The following is a 13,860-nucleotide window of genomic DNA, read 5'->3' as shown; positions in this document are numbered from 1 at the left end:
CAACTTTTAGCCGAATAAAAAAAGAATTTTTTTTACAAAAAACATTGTGTGCTATTTCATATTCATATTCATATTCATATGTGTTTATATTACTTTAACAAAAAACGTCTTTGCCATACAATTTTTTTTATCTTTTTGAATAAAATTGTATAACATGTAAATGTAAGCCAGTCTTTTTTTTTAATTGTCCAATGCTGCATTACACTGATGACCCCGTGTATCATCCTTGTTTAATATTAGGTGAAAAACAAGGGTAAAACGATACATGAAGGCAGTTGGATAACGTTTCTAATACAGCCCTAATGGTATCGATAATTTAGTAAAAATTCCGATGAAAAAAGTAACTTAAAAGTAACTTAAAGTTACTTTTTCAGTAACTGTAACTGTAACGAATTACTTTTCAGAGTCAATAACTTGTAACGGTAATTAATTACTTTTTGAAAGAGAAAAACTGTAACTGTAATTAATTACTTTTACAAAGTAACTTTCTCATCCCTGAAGAAAAGTAAGAAAAACAATATGTGAAAAAAACTATTTCTCTATTTACAGGTGCCTTCATTATTTTGGCTCATGCGAAGAATTACACGTAGTGGACTGCCAGAAGATGAACTACTGCGCCATCCAACTGCCGAGCGTGGACGACAAGTGGCTAGAATTCAGCAACTACTGCAACCAGGAACGAGTGCCGTTCATTGCCTACGCCGACCTGGAGTGCGTTTTACGCAAGACGAACTCCAGCAGGGAAGACGCGTCGTCGTACGCGTATCAGCAGCATGAAGCGTAGGATAGTACGTGCAGTGCTCGTATGATGACGCGTTATCGTCGTATCAATTCCGTCGCAATGAAGACTGTATAGCATGATTCGCGCGACAACTCAAAAACTTGGCGCATCGCGTGAAAAATATCATATCCGCCAACGTGCCCATGGAAACGTTGTCTAAACAGCAATGGGAGGCATACCGTAGCGCGACGCGTTGTCATATCCGTGAGAAACTGTTTGCGCCGGACGACATGCGGGTCCGCGATCATTGCCACTTAAATGATATAGATACCGCGGTCCAGCGCATCCAAATTGTAATCTTAACTATAAAAATTCATTCTATATTCCGGTCGTATTTCACAACTTATCGGGGTACGACGCGCACTTTATACTTAAAGAAATCGCTACCGCGTACGATGGACATGTAGATATACTACCGATAATCAAAGAAAAATACATTTCGTTCAGAAAACATGTCGATAGCATCAAAGACAAAAATGAAAACCATTTTCAGAAAAATTGTGTAAAATTAAGATTCATTGATTCCTATAAGTTTCTAAGTACAAGCCTCGATAAATTGGTGTATCGATAAAGACAAATTACAAGTTGTACGTTCCGAATTTTGCAAGCTCAGCGCGGAAGATTTCGATCTTCTCACACGAAAAGATGTATTTACGTATGAGTACGTTGACTGCTTCGAAAAATTGCAGGACACGCGCTTACCACCGCGTGAATTCTTTTTTAGTTCGTTGGCAGGTGATACAGTATCCGAGAGCGGATACGCTCACGCCGTAAACGTATGGAAACGATTATCCATTCGAACGCTCGGCGAGTACAGCGATCTGTACTTGAAACCGATGTTTTGTTATTAGCCGACATTTTCGAAAATTTCCGCAATAGTTGCATCGCGAGTTACGGTCTCGATCCCGCGCATTATTATACACTGCCAGGTTACACGTGGGACGCCATGCTGAACATACGCGAGTACGATTTGAGTTGCTCACCGACATTGATATGGTCATGTTCATCGAACGCGGCATACGCGGTGACCTCAGTCAATGCTGCAGCAGATACGCGCAGGCTAATAACAAGTACATGCGTTCGTACGACCCATCGAAACCGTCGTCATACCTTATGTACTACGACGTTAATAATTTGTACGGATTGGCGATATGTCAACCTTTCCCATACACTGAATTTCGATGGGTCGAAGACGCTGTGAACTTTGATGTGAGCGCGATCGCTCCGGATTCGCCCACCGGTTATATTCTCTAGGTCGATCTCGAGTATCCGTAACATCTGCACGACCGACACACTGACCTACCTTTCTACCGAACGCGCGATAAGCCGCCCGGCAAGCGCGATGATAAACTTCTAGCGACGTTGTACGATAAACAGCGTTACGTCATCCACTAACGTAACCTGCAGCAATGTACTCGTCACGGTCTTCGCGTAACAAAGATCCACCGGGTGCTCAATCTCCATGGCTCCGCGATTACATTGAACTTAATATACAATTTAGAATGCGCGCGAAAAACGATTTCGAAAAAGTTTGTATAAACTAATGAACAACGCGGTATTCGGCAAGACCATGGAGAATGTGCGCAATCACGTCGACGTAAAATTAATAACAAAATGGAATGGGCGATACGGCGCGGAAGCATTGATCGCGAAACCGAATTTCCACAGCCGCAGCGTCTTTGCGGAGAATCTAATCGCCGTCGAACTGCGCAAACTCGAGGTAAAGTTCAACAAGACGATTTAGGTGGGTATGTGCATACTCGACATATCGAAAGTCTGCTTGTACGAATTTCACCACGAGTATATGTCACCGATGTACCGCAACAAATGCAAAATTATGTACACCGACACGGACAGTCTCATTTACCATATAAAATGCGACAGTGCTTACGAGACTATGAAACGCGATATCGCTAGATTCGACACGAGCGATTATTCGGCGGACAATGCGTACAGTATACCTCTCGCGAATAAAAAAGTACCCGGACTGATGAAGGACGAGAACAACGGTGTATTAATGACCGAATTCGTTGGACTCAGAGCGAAGATGTACGCGGTGAGGGTGGACGGCAAGGATACTAAAAAGGTGAAAGGTGTAAAGAGTAACGTCGTAGGGCGAACGATAACGTTCGACGATTACACGCGATGTTGAATGAAGAGATCGAAATGATTCGCCGTCAATCGTGTATACGATCTAAATTACACAAAATATACATGATATCCGAATCGAAAATCGCTCTGAGTCCATACGACGACAAACGATACGTCGTACCGGACTCGACGAAGACGTTACCATGGGGGCATTGGCGGATACCTTTGTAATACATATATTATCTGTAGTATATGTTGCCATTATGTATTATGATTATTGTACTTTCATATAATACATATCGTATTTAATACATATCGGTTTTACATTTATATACGTAGTATATGTTACTATTATTTTTATGTATGCATGTATATATTCTATCTCTATACATGTTGTTAAAAAAAAAATTATGTATTATATTTTGTATTTATTATATTTTTGTAAAATTATGTATTACTACCTATGTATGTAAGTATTCTATCTCTATACATATATTGTTAAAAAAAATATTATGTATTTTGTATATTTCAAATGAAGATGAATGGGGAGGAATAAAAAAAAACGTTTATATACTTATACAAAAAACAGGATTCCGATGATACGAAGCAAAATCCATCTGAATCCTGTTTTCCGATTGGTTGCAAAGCATCGTATGACGCAAATCGGATGCAGTGTGAATCCAGCATTATATGGATATATATTCTTATATGTATAAAAAAATAGACGAATCAAAATTGTACCAAATGACATTTTTTGTATATCCACGAATTGTGCGATCCATCTCCCAGCCACTTGACGTACACCCTGTCTCCTTTCCTGCGCAGTATTTTCTCCACGAAATACACGTCGGGATGAATGGCGCGATGCAACTCATGCTCATAGAATGCTCCAGCGACGGATTTTTCGCGATAGTCCTCGAGCAGATAGGTTACGGGATTGGTAACGCTGCACCTTAACAATCGTAAACACCTTGGTGGTCCAAAAAAAAGTGGTGTGTAACCATCCTCAAAAACCGTCTTATACTTATTCACGCGTACCGAATCGCCCACTTTGAATTTTGCCGGACCAGCGATTTTTATCACGCTGTACACCGTGTCCAAGAGTTTTTCGGCGATCGCGAGAGTTACGTCGACGGGTCGCATGCCGACAGTGCAATGCTTGCACGCGTTGTAATCTGATACGAGACGCGGTAGCTCGTCGACCCACTTGTAATTGCCATTGAGTATAAACATCTTCCACATGTCGTTTTTCAGCGTGCGATTGAACCGCTCAACCACCGACGCTTTCAACGTCGAATACGTGGAATAGTGATTAATGTCGCGTTTTTTCAAGATCTGCACATCGGCGTTGTAAAACTCCTTCCATATCCGTTTGTAAATTTTTCGGACATCTTCCACTCGCTCGAATTATCTTAGCGATAGCGGCAGCCGTCTCCACCCTTGCTCTTGAGCGGTACGGCACGCGTACTTCCTCAACACATCGATGACGGTGAGTATAGTGGTGGCCTCTGTTGAAGCTCGAGTACGGGCGCATCTCGACGATATCAGCCTGCCACAGATCGTCGTATTCCTGGACTACGACACGCCTCGGCGGAAAATTTCTTCTCGCCGAAGCGTGCAATTCCTCGACGAGCCTACGTCTCTCAACGCCAACTTTTCTCTTTTTCATGATTCGACACGTACTACACAGGGAGCAAGAAAAAAATGTATTGTTTCTCGCCGACGTCACTCAACTGACTCGTTTCGTTGATACGCGATTTAATTTATAATAAGACCGGCTTCGCGAAGTTCCTCGATGATGGACAGCATCTCGTTGTCATGAGCGTTGTTGTCCGCTCGGTGCGAAACGTCGTAGACGATCCACCAGCTCGTTGGGATCGTCCCAGTGCACGTAATCAATTGCGTTGTCGTTTAGCGTCATTGCATGAGGTAATCCCTTTCCAGATTTCTTATTCTGTTTTTTGGGTGTCATCGACATCAACGGCGCGATTACGTGTTTGTACTTGTATCCCCTGTTGCTCAATAATCGGCCCTGTCAATGATGCTTGTGTTTGTCGCCAGCAGCATTCTCTTGTACTTGTTCATATCGCCTTCCGTGTAGAGGAGATCGTCGGGAATTCTCTTAAAAATCAACTCGTAAAGACCGGATATACCGGCGTATCGTACGTCGTCGATAATTATATTGTCTGCGTCATCCACGTCGAAACGTTTATTACCAAACACCAATCCATCCTTGTGCAGGTAAACGCTGTATACATAATAATCTATACCGCTCTTCTGTTTATCTCGCGCTCCCCTCACGACGTACTTTTGGCCCAGCGGGCCCAAACCGGCTCGCAACGCCTCTCGACCTTCCGACGTTTACAGCTAATTTTGAATCTTCGTTGCGAGTCATCCGTCGTTTCGAAAACGTTCTCCAACGATTCTATCGTCGATACGATCGTCGTACGCGGGATGGAGGTTATCGGCTGTACACGATCGTGCAATCGATCATCGGATTTACGCGGGGTCGCGGAACGCTCGAACGTCTCGCTCGCCTCCACTCTCTCCTCCTCCTCCACCTCCTCCTTCTTCTCGCGCTTGCGAGCAGACGCACGCTGTGTCATTGTCGCGCGACTGTCTCTTTATCGCGTGCACGCCGCGGTTATCAACGATCTGCCGCAGCGGTTTGATAATAGGCTTAAAATGCCTGTTCAACGCCATGTCCTCCGCGATACTACCGGTCTTCAAAGCGCGATGTTTCTTGCGGATCGACTCGCTCGTCTTCTGAATCACCCTCGCGATTTTTTCACGCTCGCGCACATCTGCCATATTTGTCTCTGATGAAGTATCGACAACGACTGATCACGTTACGGTATCGCGAACTCGTTAAATTCTTTTCTGTATCTCCTGTCTTTAAGCGCACTGTTCTTGTCTATCACTAGAAATCCATATTTTTTTCGCCAACAGTTGCGACACAACAAACAAAACTCGTCGTACGACATGTTGGTATTCACGCGATCGTTGTATACGTATTTCAAGTTGGTACCGTCCTGTTTGAACAGGATCAGCAGGTTCGCGTTGTCGCGTATCAGATGTTTAGGTATCCTCGCGTACGTCTGACAGAGATAGAAGCAGTCGACGTTCGCGTGGCGACCCATCGAGAAGTATTCTCTCACCACATCCTACTTGTCGTATGCCACGTCAACAAAGATAAAAATAGAATTTGGGCGCGGCTCACTCGGTGAAACGACATCGCTGTTGTTGGAGAATGTACAATAGCCGATTTCGTCGATAGAAGTAAATAAATTATTTAAGCAACGAAGGTCCAGCTTCGACCGTAATAGGCATTTTTAAATTTCTAGTATTGTGTTTCTTACATATACGGTCTAAAATAAAGATATTGTTTAGATTACGTCGTTGCCTGAAAGAAAGACGTTGTTTCCTTATTGTACCGATTATTGAGAAGAATATTACTAAGGCTTCAGTGATCTAATGGCTTAGGACGCTCGTACTGAATACAAGAGATCCGGATTCAAGTCCCGGCCGAGGTAATATTTTTCGCAATAAATTTATTGACAGTTTTAACATATTAACATCTTTATAATATATGATGCTTGATGGTAATATCAAATTATTAATTGCTTGTCAATTTAATTCGCGATTACTAGAGTAGTTTTAATTGCGTTTATTTAGTCCGGAAAAATAATTCGGCGCGCAGTTTGAAAAAAAAAAGACTACAACATGGTATATATGCAAGTACATATATAGTATATATTAGTAATTCAAGATTGAATTACTTAAGGGGGGAAATACCTTTAGAAGGCCAAAAATAAGCCGATTTTCAGAATATTTTTTGGGAGGGAAAAATTTATCGGGCACTTTTGCAATTTCAGGCACTTTTTGTTTATACTTTTAATAAATTTTTTCGTAAAAAAAAATATAAAATGGCGAAGTTCTTTGAAGGTGTTTAGAAGGTGTCGCGTGGAAGGTGTCGCGTGCAAGCTGAATTGGCATACAGAATGGCACTCGTTGTATCGACCTGAAACAAATAATTCGAAGAGTTTTTATTAATAAGGTTGTACCATTGTCGATAAACCTAAAAACGCGAAAAAAAATCAAAATTAACAAAGTTGTACGCTTTAAAAATTTTTTTCTGATTTTTCATAAAAATTTCGATCTATTTTTCAGCAAAAAAATTATTTTTTTAGACAATAAAAAAAAACATTTAGGTTCATCGACAATTATTTGACAATCTAAAGATGCATGCAAAATTTCAAAGCGATTGGTCAAATAGGTTTTTTGTAATCGTGTACGCCAGTTTCAAAAATACTGTTTCGAGAAAAACGCGTTTAAAGTTTTACGAAACGAAAAATATAAGTTCTTATAACTTACCGGTTAGTCTGTGATTCCAAGTCCATATAATAGACCTTCCACTTCCTCATATAGCATATTTTCTTCGAGTGCTTGTTGTTTTTTGGCTCTACGAGCCTCTTTCGACGAAGAAATGCTGCGTCGTTCCTGCCGAGGCACTCGCCACTCGTCTACGTTGTCGCCGTACATTTTACATTGTCTCCCTATTATCAGCTTGAGGGCCATCATTATTTGAAATATCGCCGAATATCCTTCATTGAAGAGGCCAGCAGCAATAAATGTTGCACTTTCGACGATTTTCAAGCCAGAATGCAAATGTTTTGGGCAGAAACGCCAAACGGTGCTATTGAAACTTTCATTTGCATTCTGCGTGTGGCCGCCGAGACATCGTTCTAAAAGATCTAATCTCAACAGATCTTCATAAATCGGCAGAATATGCTTCTGCACGTCTTCATGCAGTGGTGCAGGATGTTTGAATTCTGAGCCGATAGCCTGAGCTTTTTGCCATTGGCACCAGCTATCTGCTCCTGACGGACAGTACTCATGTCTCGGGTTCTCGTCCGTTGAGCATAAAATATGGTATGTTGCCATTATGGCGTTTTTCATATCCTGAACACTATCCACATTTCTTAGAATGGCGGGTCCGTAATATTTTGTCAGTTTTCTTATTAGAGTGTCCGTCAATTTTCCTTTACCACCCAGCTTATATGTTTTTTTTATATTTCGGAGGCGAGTACCCATCCTTTTTTGCACGTGCCCAACACATTCATTTTTGACAACTTTAAAATCATCTCCATACGGATTGACATCTAAAATTTCCTTGAATGTTTTACAATCCCCATCCCCGATATAATTTCTGTATTTAACTCCGTATTTCTCTTCTGATCGTAAAAACATCTCCGTTATCGCATCTACTTCGATCTTACCGGCGGATCCTTCATGATTTTTGAAACATTCTTCTTTGTGTTGTTCATACGAATCGAAATATTCTTGGGTATTTTCTTTTTTTCTCCAAAACATATAACTATGGCAATAGCTGCTTTTCACCGTGATATCAATAACTTTTCCAATATAGTAGGCGATAAGAGTTATGCCGTATAAGGATTGAAAGCCACGTTTTTTCCATGAACCATCACCGGATACTTTGAAATTCATAATCGGCTTCTCATGTTTTTGATTTTCGATCTTTTCTTCTTCCACAGCTTTCCGACAATAAATATGAAATACCGATTTTGTAGCACAGTAAATATATTCGATAATTTTGTTGTACGAACTTTCACTTAGGCTGTTGCAGATATTCATAAGATTGCAAAATAAATTCAGTCCGTCTCTGCTAATGCCTAAGAGACGCATAATGAAACAATCCTCTGATTAATTTCGAATCCAGTATTGATGAGCGGTCCTGAGTTGACGTATCTGCGACCACAGCGGCAAATCAAAACAAGCTTAAAACCAAGGCCCCGATTTCCAGCTTCTTCGAATTTTATATTTTGTTTGCACTGATGACAAATAACGAGATCCGATAGCGCAATAAAGACAGTGAAAAATGATTCGATAACCGTGTAGAGGATTACAACTAACAACCTCCCTGCTAACGTCGCGAACTTTTCTCGCGGATGCACTCTCTCCTTTACTTTCAGTTTCATTTTTGGTGTATTGATTAATCTGAAATTTTCTTTTACGCGGCCTCGGTGCTCGAGTAGTATCACTTTTTGTTCCTTTCGGATAACACTGCATTGTTATGCTCTAAAAATCGCTCTGTACACGTCGAGATTCAGAAAAAACCGACGAGGGCCTTATAAAGATTAGGTTAGGTTCGATGTCCCCTCTACAATAACGGTCAAAGACGATTTAAAAAGATAGGGTCTTAAAAGACAACCGTAGCTGTCCCCAGCGCTCACCTCAGTGCACCGTACCTGCGTCGTCCCGACATGACCCACTTTCGGAGCGTCTAGTGTCTAGAGTTTTTCAAATTTTGTTCTGAAATTTGAATTGTACATTCTTGAAGTATTATACTAATGAATTACGAAAAAAAAAATTTTTGTTTAAGGTTCTAAAAATATTTCTCCCCTTAAGCAACGAAGTTCCAGCTTCGACCGTAATAGGCATTTTTTAATTTCTAGTAATGATTGTTTTTCACATATACGATCTAAAATAAAGATATTGTTTAGACGTAAATAAATTTTCGAGATATCGATACTTTTGCAGCAATTTTCACGTTCGCAGCAATTTTCACGAACACGTTCTCGAAACGTACGTCGTTCAGGCTCTCGAGCAAGCTTACAAGAACATTGGTTTTACCGCAATTCGACGGGCCGCAAATGATCGCGCGTATAGTGCTAGGCAGCATTTCGCCATGCTTGCGCTTCTCCGCGCCGCCTCCCATCATTCGCGATTTCGCGTCACAGTTCAGCGGTTGCCGCACGAATTTCATGCTCGCACTAAAGGCTACGCGCTCTCGAACGACTATTTAAAGGCGCGCGAATTCGCGAATCGCGCAGTAGCAAAACGTATCTCGCGCTGTGTCATCCTTCCGATATTCGAGACTTGAGCGCCGAAAAGTTGCAGTATATACCGAAGGTCATACTCTTACACGTGTACGGCGACTACATCAAACACGTCTGGGACAAGCTTTCGGAACACGTAAAGGCTGATTCGAAGGTTCGAACTTATCGTCGCTGCAACGAGTACTACAATCAGCCGTGGCAACGGACGCACATCGACGGTCCGGCACCGAAGATAAAGGACAGTAGCGAATGTCAGCGTCGGGCGGCAGTTTGTTGAATTGAGCGATGAACGCGCTTCCTTTCGAGTTACATATTCCGGACTACCAGTTTTGCGGTCCGGGCACTCGGGTGACGAAGCGATTAGCCAGAGATGATACGAGCACAAATCCGCTGGACGCGGCGTGCTGAGAACACGACATTGCGTATTCTCGGAATAACGATCTCACCGATAGACACGCGGCGGATAAGGTACTCGCCGACAAAGCGCTAGGACGCGTCGTTGCGAGAGATTTGGCTATGAACGAGAGAACCGCCGCTGCTGCCATCTGGGCAACGATGAAAGCCAAGACTAAGATTGGTATGGGCATGAAATCGAAGAAGACGACAAGGAAAAAGGATACGAAAAAGTGGATACTTCTGACGGCGAAACGTGGCGGCGCGTTACCGTTTCTGCCAATGTTGGGCGCGCTCGGGTCCTTGATCGGCGGAGCAGTCAGCGCGGCGAAAGCGGTGAATGACAGCAAAGCTGCGCGACGTCAGCTCGAAGAACTGCAACGTCACGATCGCGTGATGGAACAGGGCAGCGGACTGTATCTCGCTCCGTACAAATACGGACGCGGATTGTATTTCGGCCCGTACAAACGTGGACAGGGCGAAGAAAAAAAACGCCAAAAAGACGATAAAAATACCGTTTGGCGCAACTACCAATGTAAATTGAACGAGCTCGCGAGACGTATACGCGTATCGTACTTTAGAGGCGTTTTCATGCGTAACGCATTACCGACGAGTTGCGTGCGCTGAAACGAAAGCGGTATCGTGAATCTGGACGATGCGACAGGACCCGGTATTCACTGGGTAGCGTACGCGAAGAGGAACAATCGCGTCGTGCACTTTAACAGTTTCGGTAATCTTCGACCGCCCAAGGAATTGGTAAGATATTTCGGGAACGATGCTACGACGATAGAGTACAATCGCACGTCATATCAGACGTACGATCAGAGCTTCTGCGGACAGATGTGCCTGCAGTTTCTACAAACGGTCGATGCGCGTGAATTTAAAAAGGTCGACAAGGTGCTGTGAAATCTCAGTATTGGTCGAACGCTTCTCCCGTCATATCGCTGACGCTTACGCTGAGCGGGAAGAGCACCGTCCTCGCGGTGAATTACTTTCCAGCCATAGATTTGAGTGACGGCGATTACAAGCTCGGTCTAGCGATTTTTGAGACTTATCACACAATATCGAACGTGAACAAATCGAACAACAAATTTTATTTCGCCAAAGACAATGCGTAAATTACAATTCCCGAGGGTTCGTACAAAGTGCGAGACATAAATGAATTTTTGAAACGCGCGATTTTACGAAAACGTCCGCCATGACGCACTTGAAACCATTGACGTAGTGCATGGTAACAAAAATAATAACAACAACGACGGCGATGACGATGGAGAATACCCGATTACACTCCGCGCAAAATATAACATGATAAGATGCGAGATTAGATGAGATTTCTTTTTCCTTTACTTTGTAATACATGTACTCGTATGTATGAACGTATGTATAAACGTATATGTATGTACGTATAAGTATATGTATATACTATGTATAAATGTATTAGGTGTTAAACTTAATTCCTGCCGCTCGCTACTAGAGGGTGCTGGCTCCAACGCTGACGAGTTTCGACGATGAAGTCATATGTCTTTTGTAGTTTAGACATCGCTGAAAGTGATTCAATCCTCACAAGTTAGATTTCTCGACGCCAAAGAGATTTTCCAATCGATTGAAAATTAATCGCGATAAGCTGTTTTTCCGCCATGTGCTTCTTCGCTACTTCGACCTCAAGAAAACCGCAGCTGAAGAGCATCGCTTATTATCCGAAGTGTATGATGATGAAACTCCATCGGAAAGAACATGTAGAGTTTGGTTTGAACGTTTCCGAAACGGTGACTTTGATGTGAGAGACAAAGAACGTCCAGGACAGCCGAAAAAATTCGAAGATGTCGAGCTGCAAGAATTGCTTGATGAGAATCCAGCTCAAACGCTTTTAGAGTTGTCGAAACAGTTAAATGTTACTCCAAAGGCCGATTGAGTGACGAATTGATGCAAAAAAGATCATCCATAGCCAACAATCAACGCAAAGTCATTTTGTTGCATGATAATGCTGGACCGCATGTCACGAAAAGCATGAAGCAGGCACTTCTAGAGCATGATGGGAAGTTCTCCCACATCCAGCGTACTCTTCAGACTTGGCACCAGGATTACCATCTCTTCCGATCGATGCAACACGCACTTACGGACACACACTTCTCCAATCACAACAAAGTCCAAAAATGGGTGGATGAATGGATCACCTCGAAAGACACCGCGTTCTACCGTCGTGGGATTGCCTTGTTGCCAGAGAGATGGGAAAAAGTAGTAGAAAATGGAGGAAATTACTTTCATTAAAGTATTCATTCATCTTCCCTTCGAAACAAATTAATTTTGGAGACGAAAAAACGGCAGGAATTAAGTTTAACACCTAATATATGTATGTATGTATGAACGTGTATGTATGAAGGTGTATGTATGAACGTGTATGTATGAACGTATATGTATGAACGTATAATATGTATGCAAATGTATGAACGTATGTGGGTATGTATGTATATATGTATCCGAAACATCGACGCTTCTGTTAAACGCGTCGCGACATGTCCGATCTGACAGTGTATATATGCAATGTATATAGGCAATGTATGTAGGCTTCAATTACGAGCGTTAAGACATAGATCGAGTTAAAGTATATATACGCCAAAAATCGAACGAGCGAAAAGGGTACCGTCCCTTGTCACTAAATCTGTCAAGTCCCCCGCCATCGAAGGAAGAAGCGATATATTGGGAATGCCCAGAGGTAAAAACATCGAAATCGCCAACGTGCTCGTCATCAACGTCATCAATGACATCGAAATATAAACCATACAGTATAAACATTGATAAACTCGCGAAAAAAGAAAATACACAGAAACACGCGATAAAACTTGTCGCGACACATTCGCAATTCATGGAAAGAGAGGAGAGGTTACTCCCTCTTCGATTCTAGAAGGTTTACCATATACGTCGCAATTTACGCGAGTACGATCAGTCTTGCGTACGAAACGAAGAAGGACGGCAGTAACATGGAAGTTTTAACGTTCTATACACAAAAAAGGAATGGTTTTTTAACGTTATGTACACAGCATGGAGCATCGCGCGGTGCGTTTACTGAGCAGATGTTACGATCTGACGGCTACGGGCAAGTATTTAGAAATTGGAATCAACGTTGGTCCGCCGAATTACGTGGAGATCGCCCTGAGAGATCATCGCGGACTGTCGCTGTCTCTCGAAACGTGGAAGGACTTCTACCAGCAGCGATGGAATATTTACAAGATGCTGCGAAACGCATACAATAACAATTTTATAAGCGTTGGACCGCTAACCGTTAGAGTTTGCACGCTGAACGATGCTACGCTCGTACGTTTCGATTCTTCGTCCGTACGCATGACGATGAGCGACACGACGCTACGCCGTATGTTTGAGTTTGATGGATGTATCGATGTAACGTTCGAACGATTAGTCCGACTCGTCGATATGATCGATGTCAAGTATACGCGATTCTCCGAAGACGCTATACGCGATAGCGACATCTTCAATAAACATCATCTCGTCGATTGCGAGCTATTAGCTTTAGTTTTTAATACGAAAAAAAACCGATGTAATATGTGAATAAAAAATACTTCATTCACATCATTATATATACATATATAAATACATATATATATATATACATATTGTAACCGTACTCGCGAGCAACAGAACAACTTCGTCGCGTGTTCTTCGTATTCCTCTTACGCAAAAGTATCTCCTCTCTCTCGGTAACTGAATTTTGCGATAGCC

At 42.3% G+C, this 13,860-nt stretch overlaps 2 protein-coding genes across 2 annotated transcripts; both read right to left on the bottom strand.

Annotated features, from left to right (window-relative positions):
• Positions 1-1,711: 1,711 nt before the first annotated feature.
• On the bottom strand, positions 1,712-4,114 carry LOC108761573 (uncharacterized). Its single transcript, XM_018508184.1, has 2 exons — positions 3,675-4,114; positions 1,712-1,841 (listed from the first exon to the last, which is right to left on the bottom strand). Exons 1-2 carry the CDS (start codon positions 4,112-4,114, stop codon positions 1,712-1,714), a joined length of 570 nt encoding a protein of 189 aa, XP_018363686.1.
• Positions 4,115-7,249: 3,135 nt separating this feature from the next.
• LOC108761572 (uncharacterized) lies at positions 7,250-7,816 on the bottom strand. Its single transcript, XM_018508183.1, has one exon. It carries the CDS (start codon positions 7,814-7,816, stop codon positions 7,250-7,252), a length of 567 nt encoding a protein of 188 aa, XP_018363685.1.
• Positions 7,817-13,860: the final 6,044 nt, after the last annotated feature.

Source organism: Trachymyrmex cornetzi, unplaced genomic scaffold, assembly GCF_001594075.2.
Source record: "Trachymyrmex cornetzi isolate Tcor2-1 unplaced genomic scaffold, Tcor1.1 scaffold254, whole genome shotgun sequence".
Lineage (NCBI taxonomy): Eukaryota > Metazoa > Arthropoda > Insecta > Hymenoptera > Formicidae > Trachymyrmex > Trachymyrmex cornetzi.
Note: the sequence above shows the minus strand (reverse complement) of the source record. Positions and strands in the feature narration are given on the sequence as shown.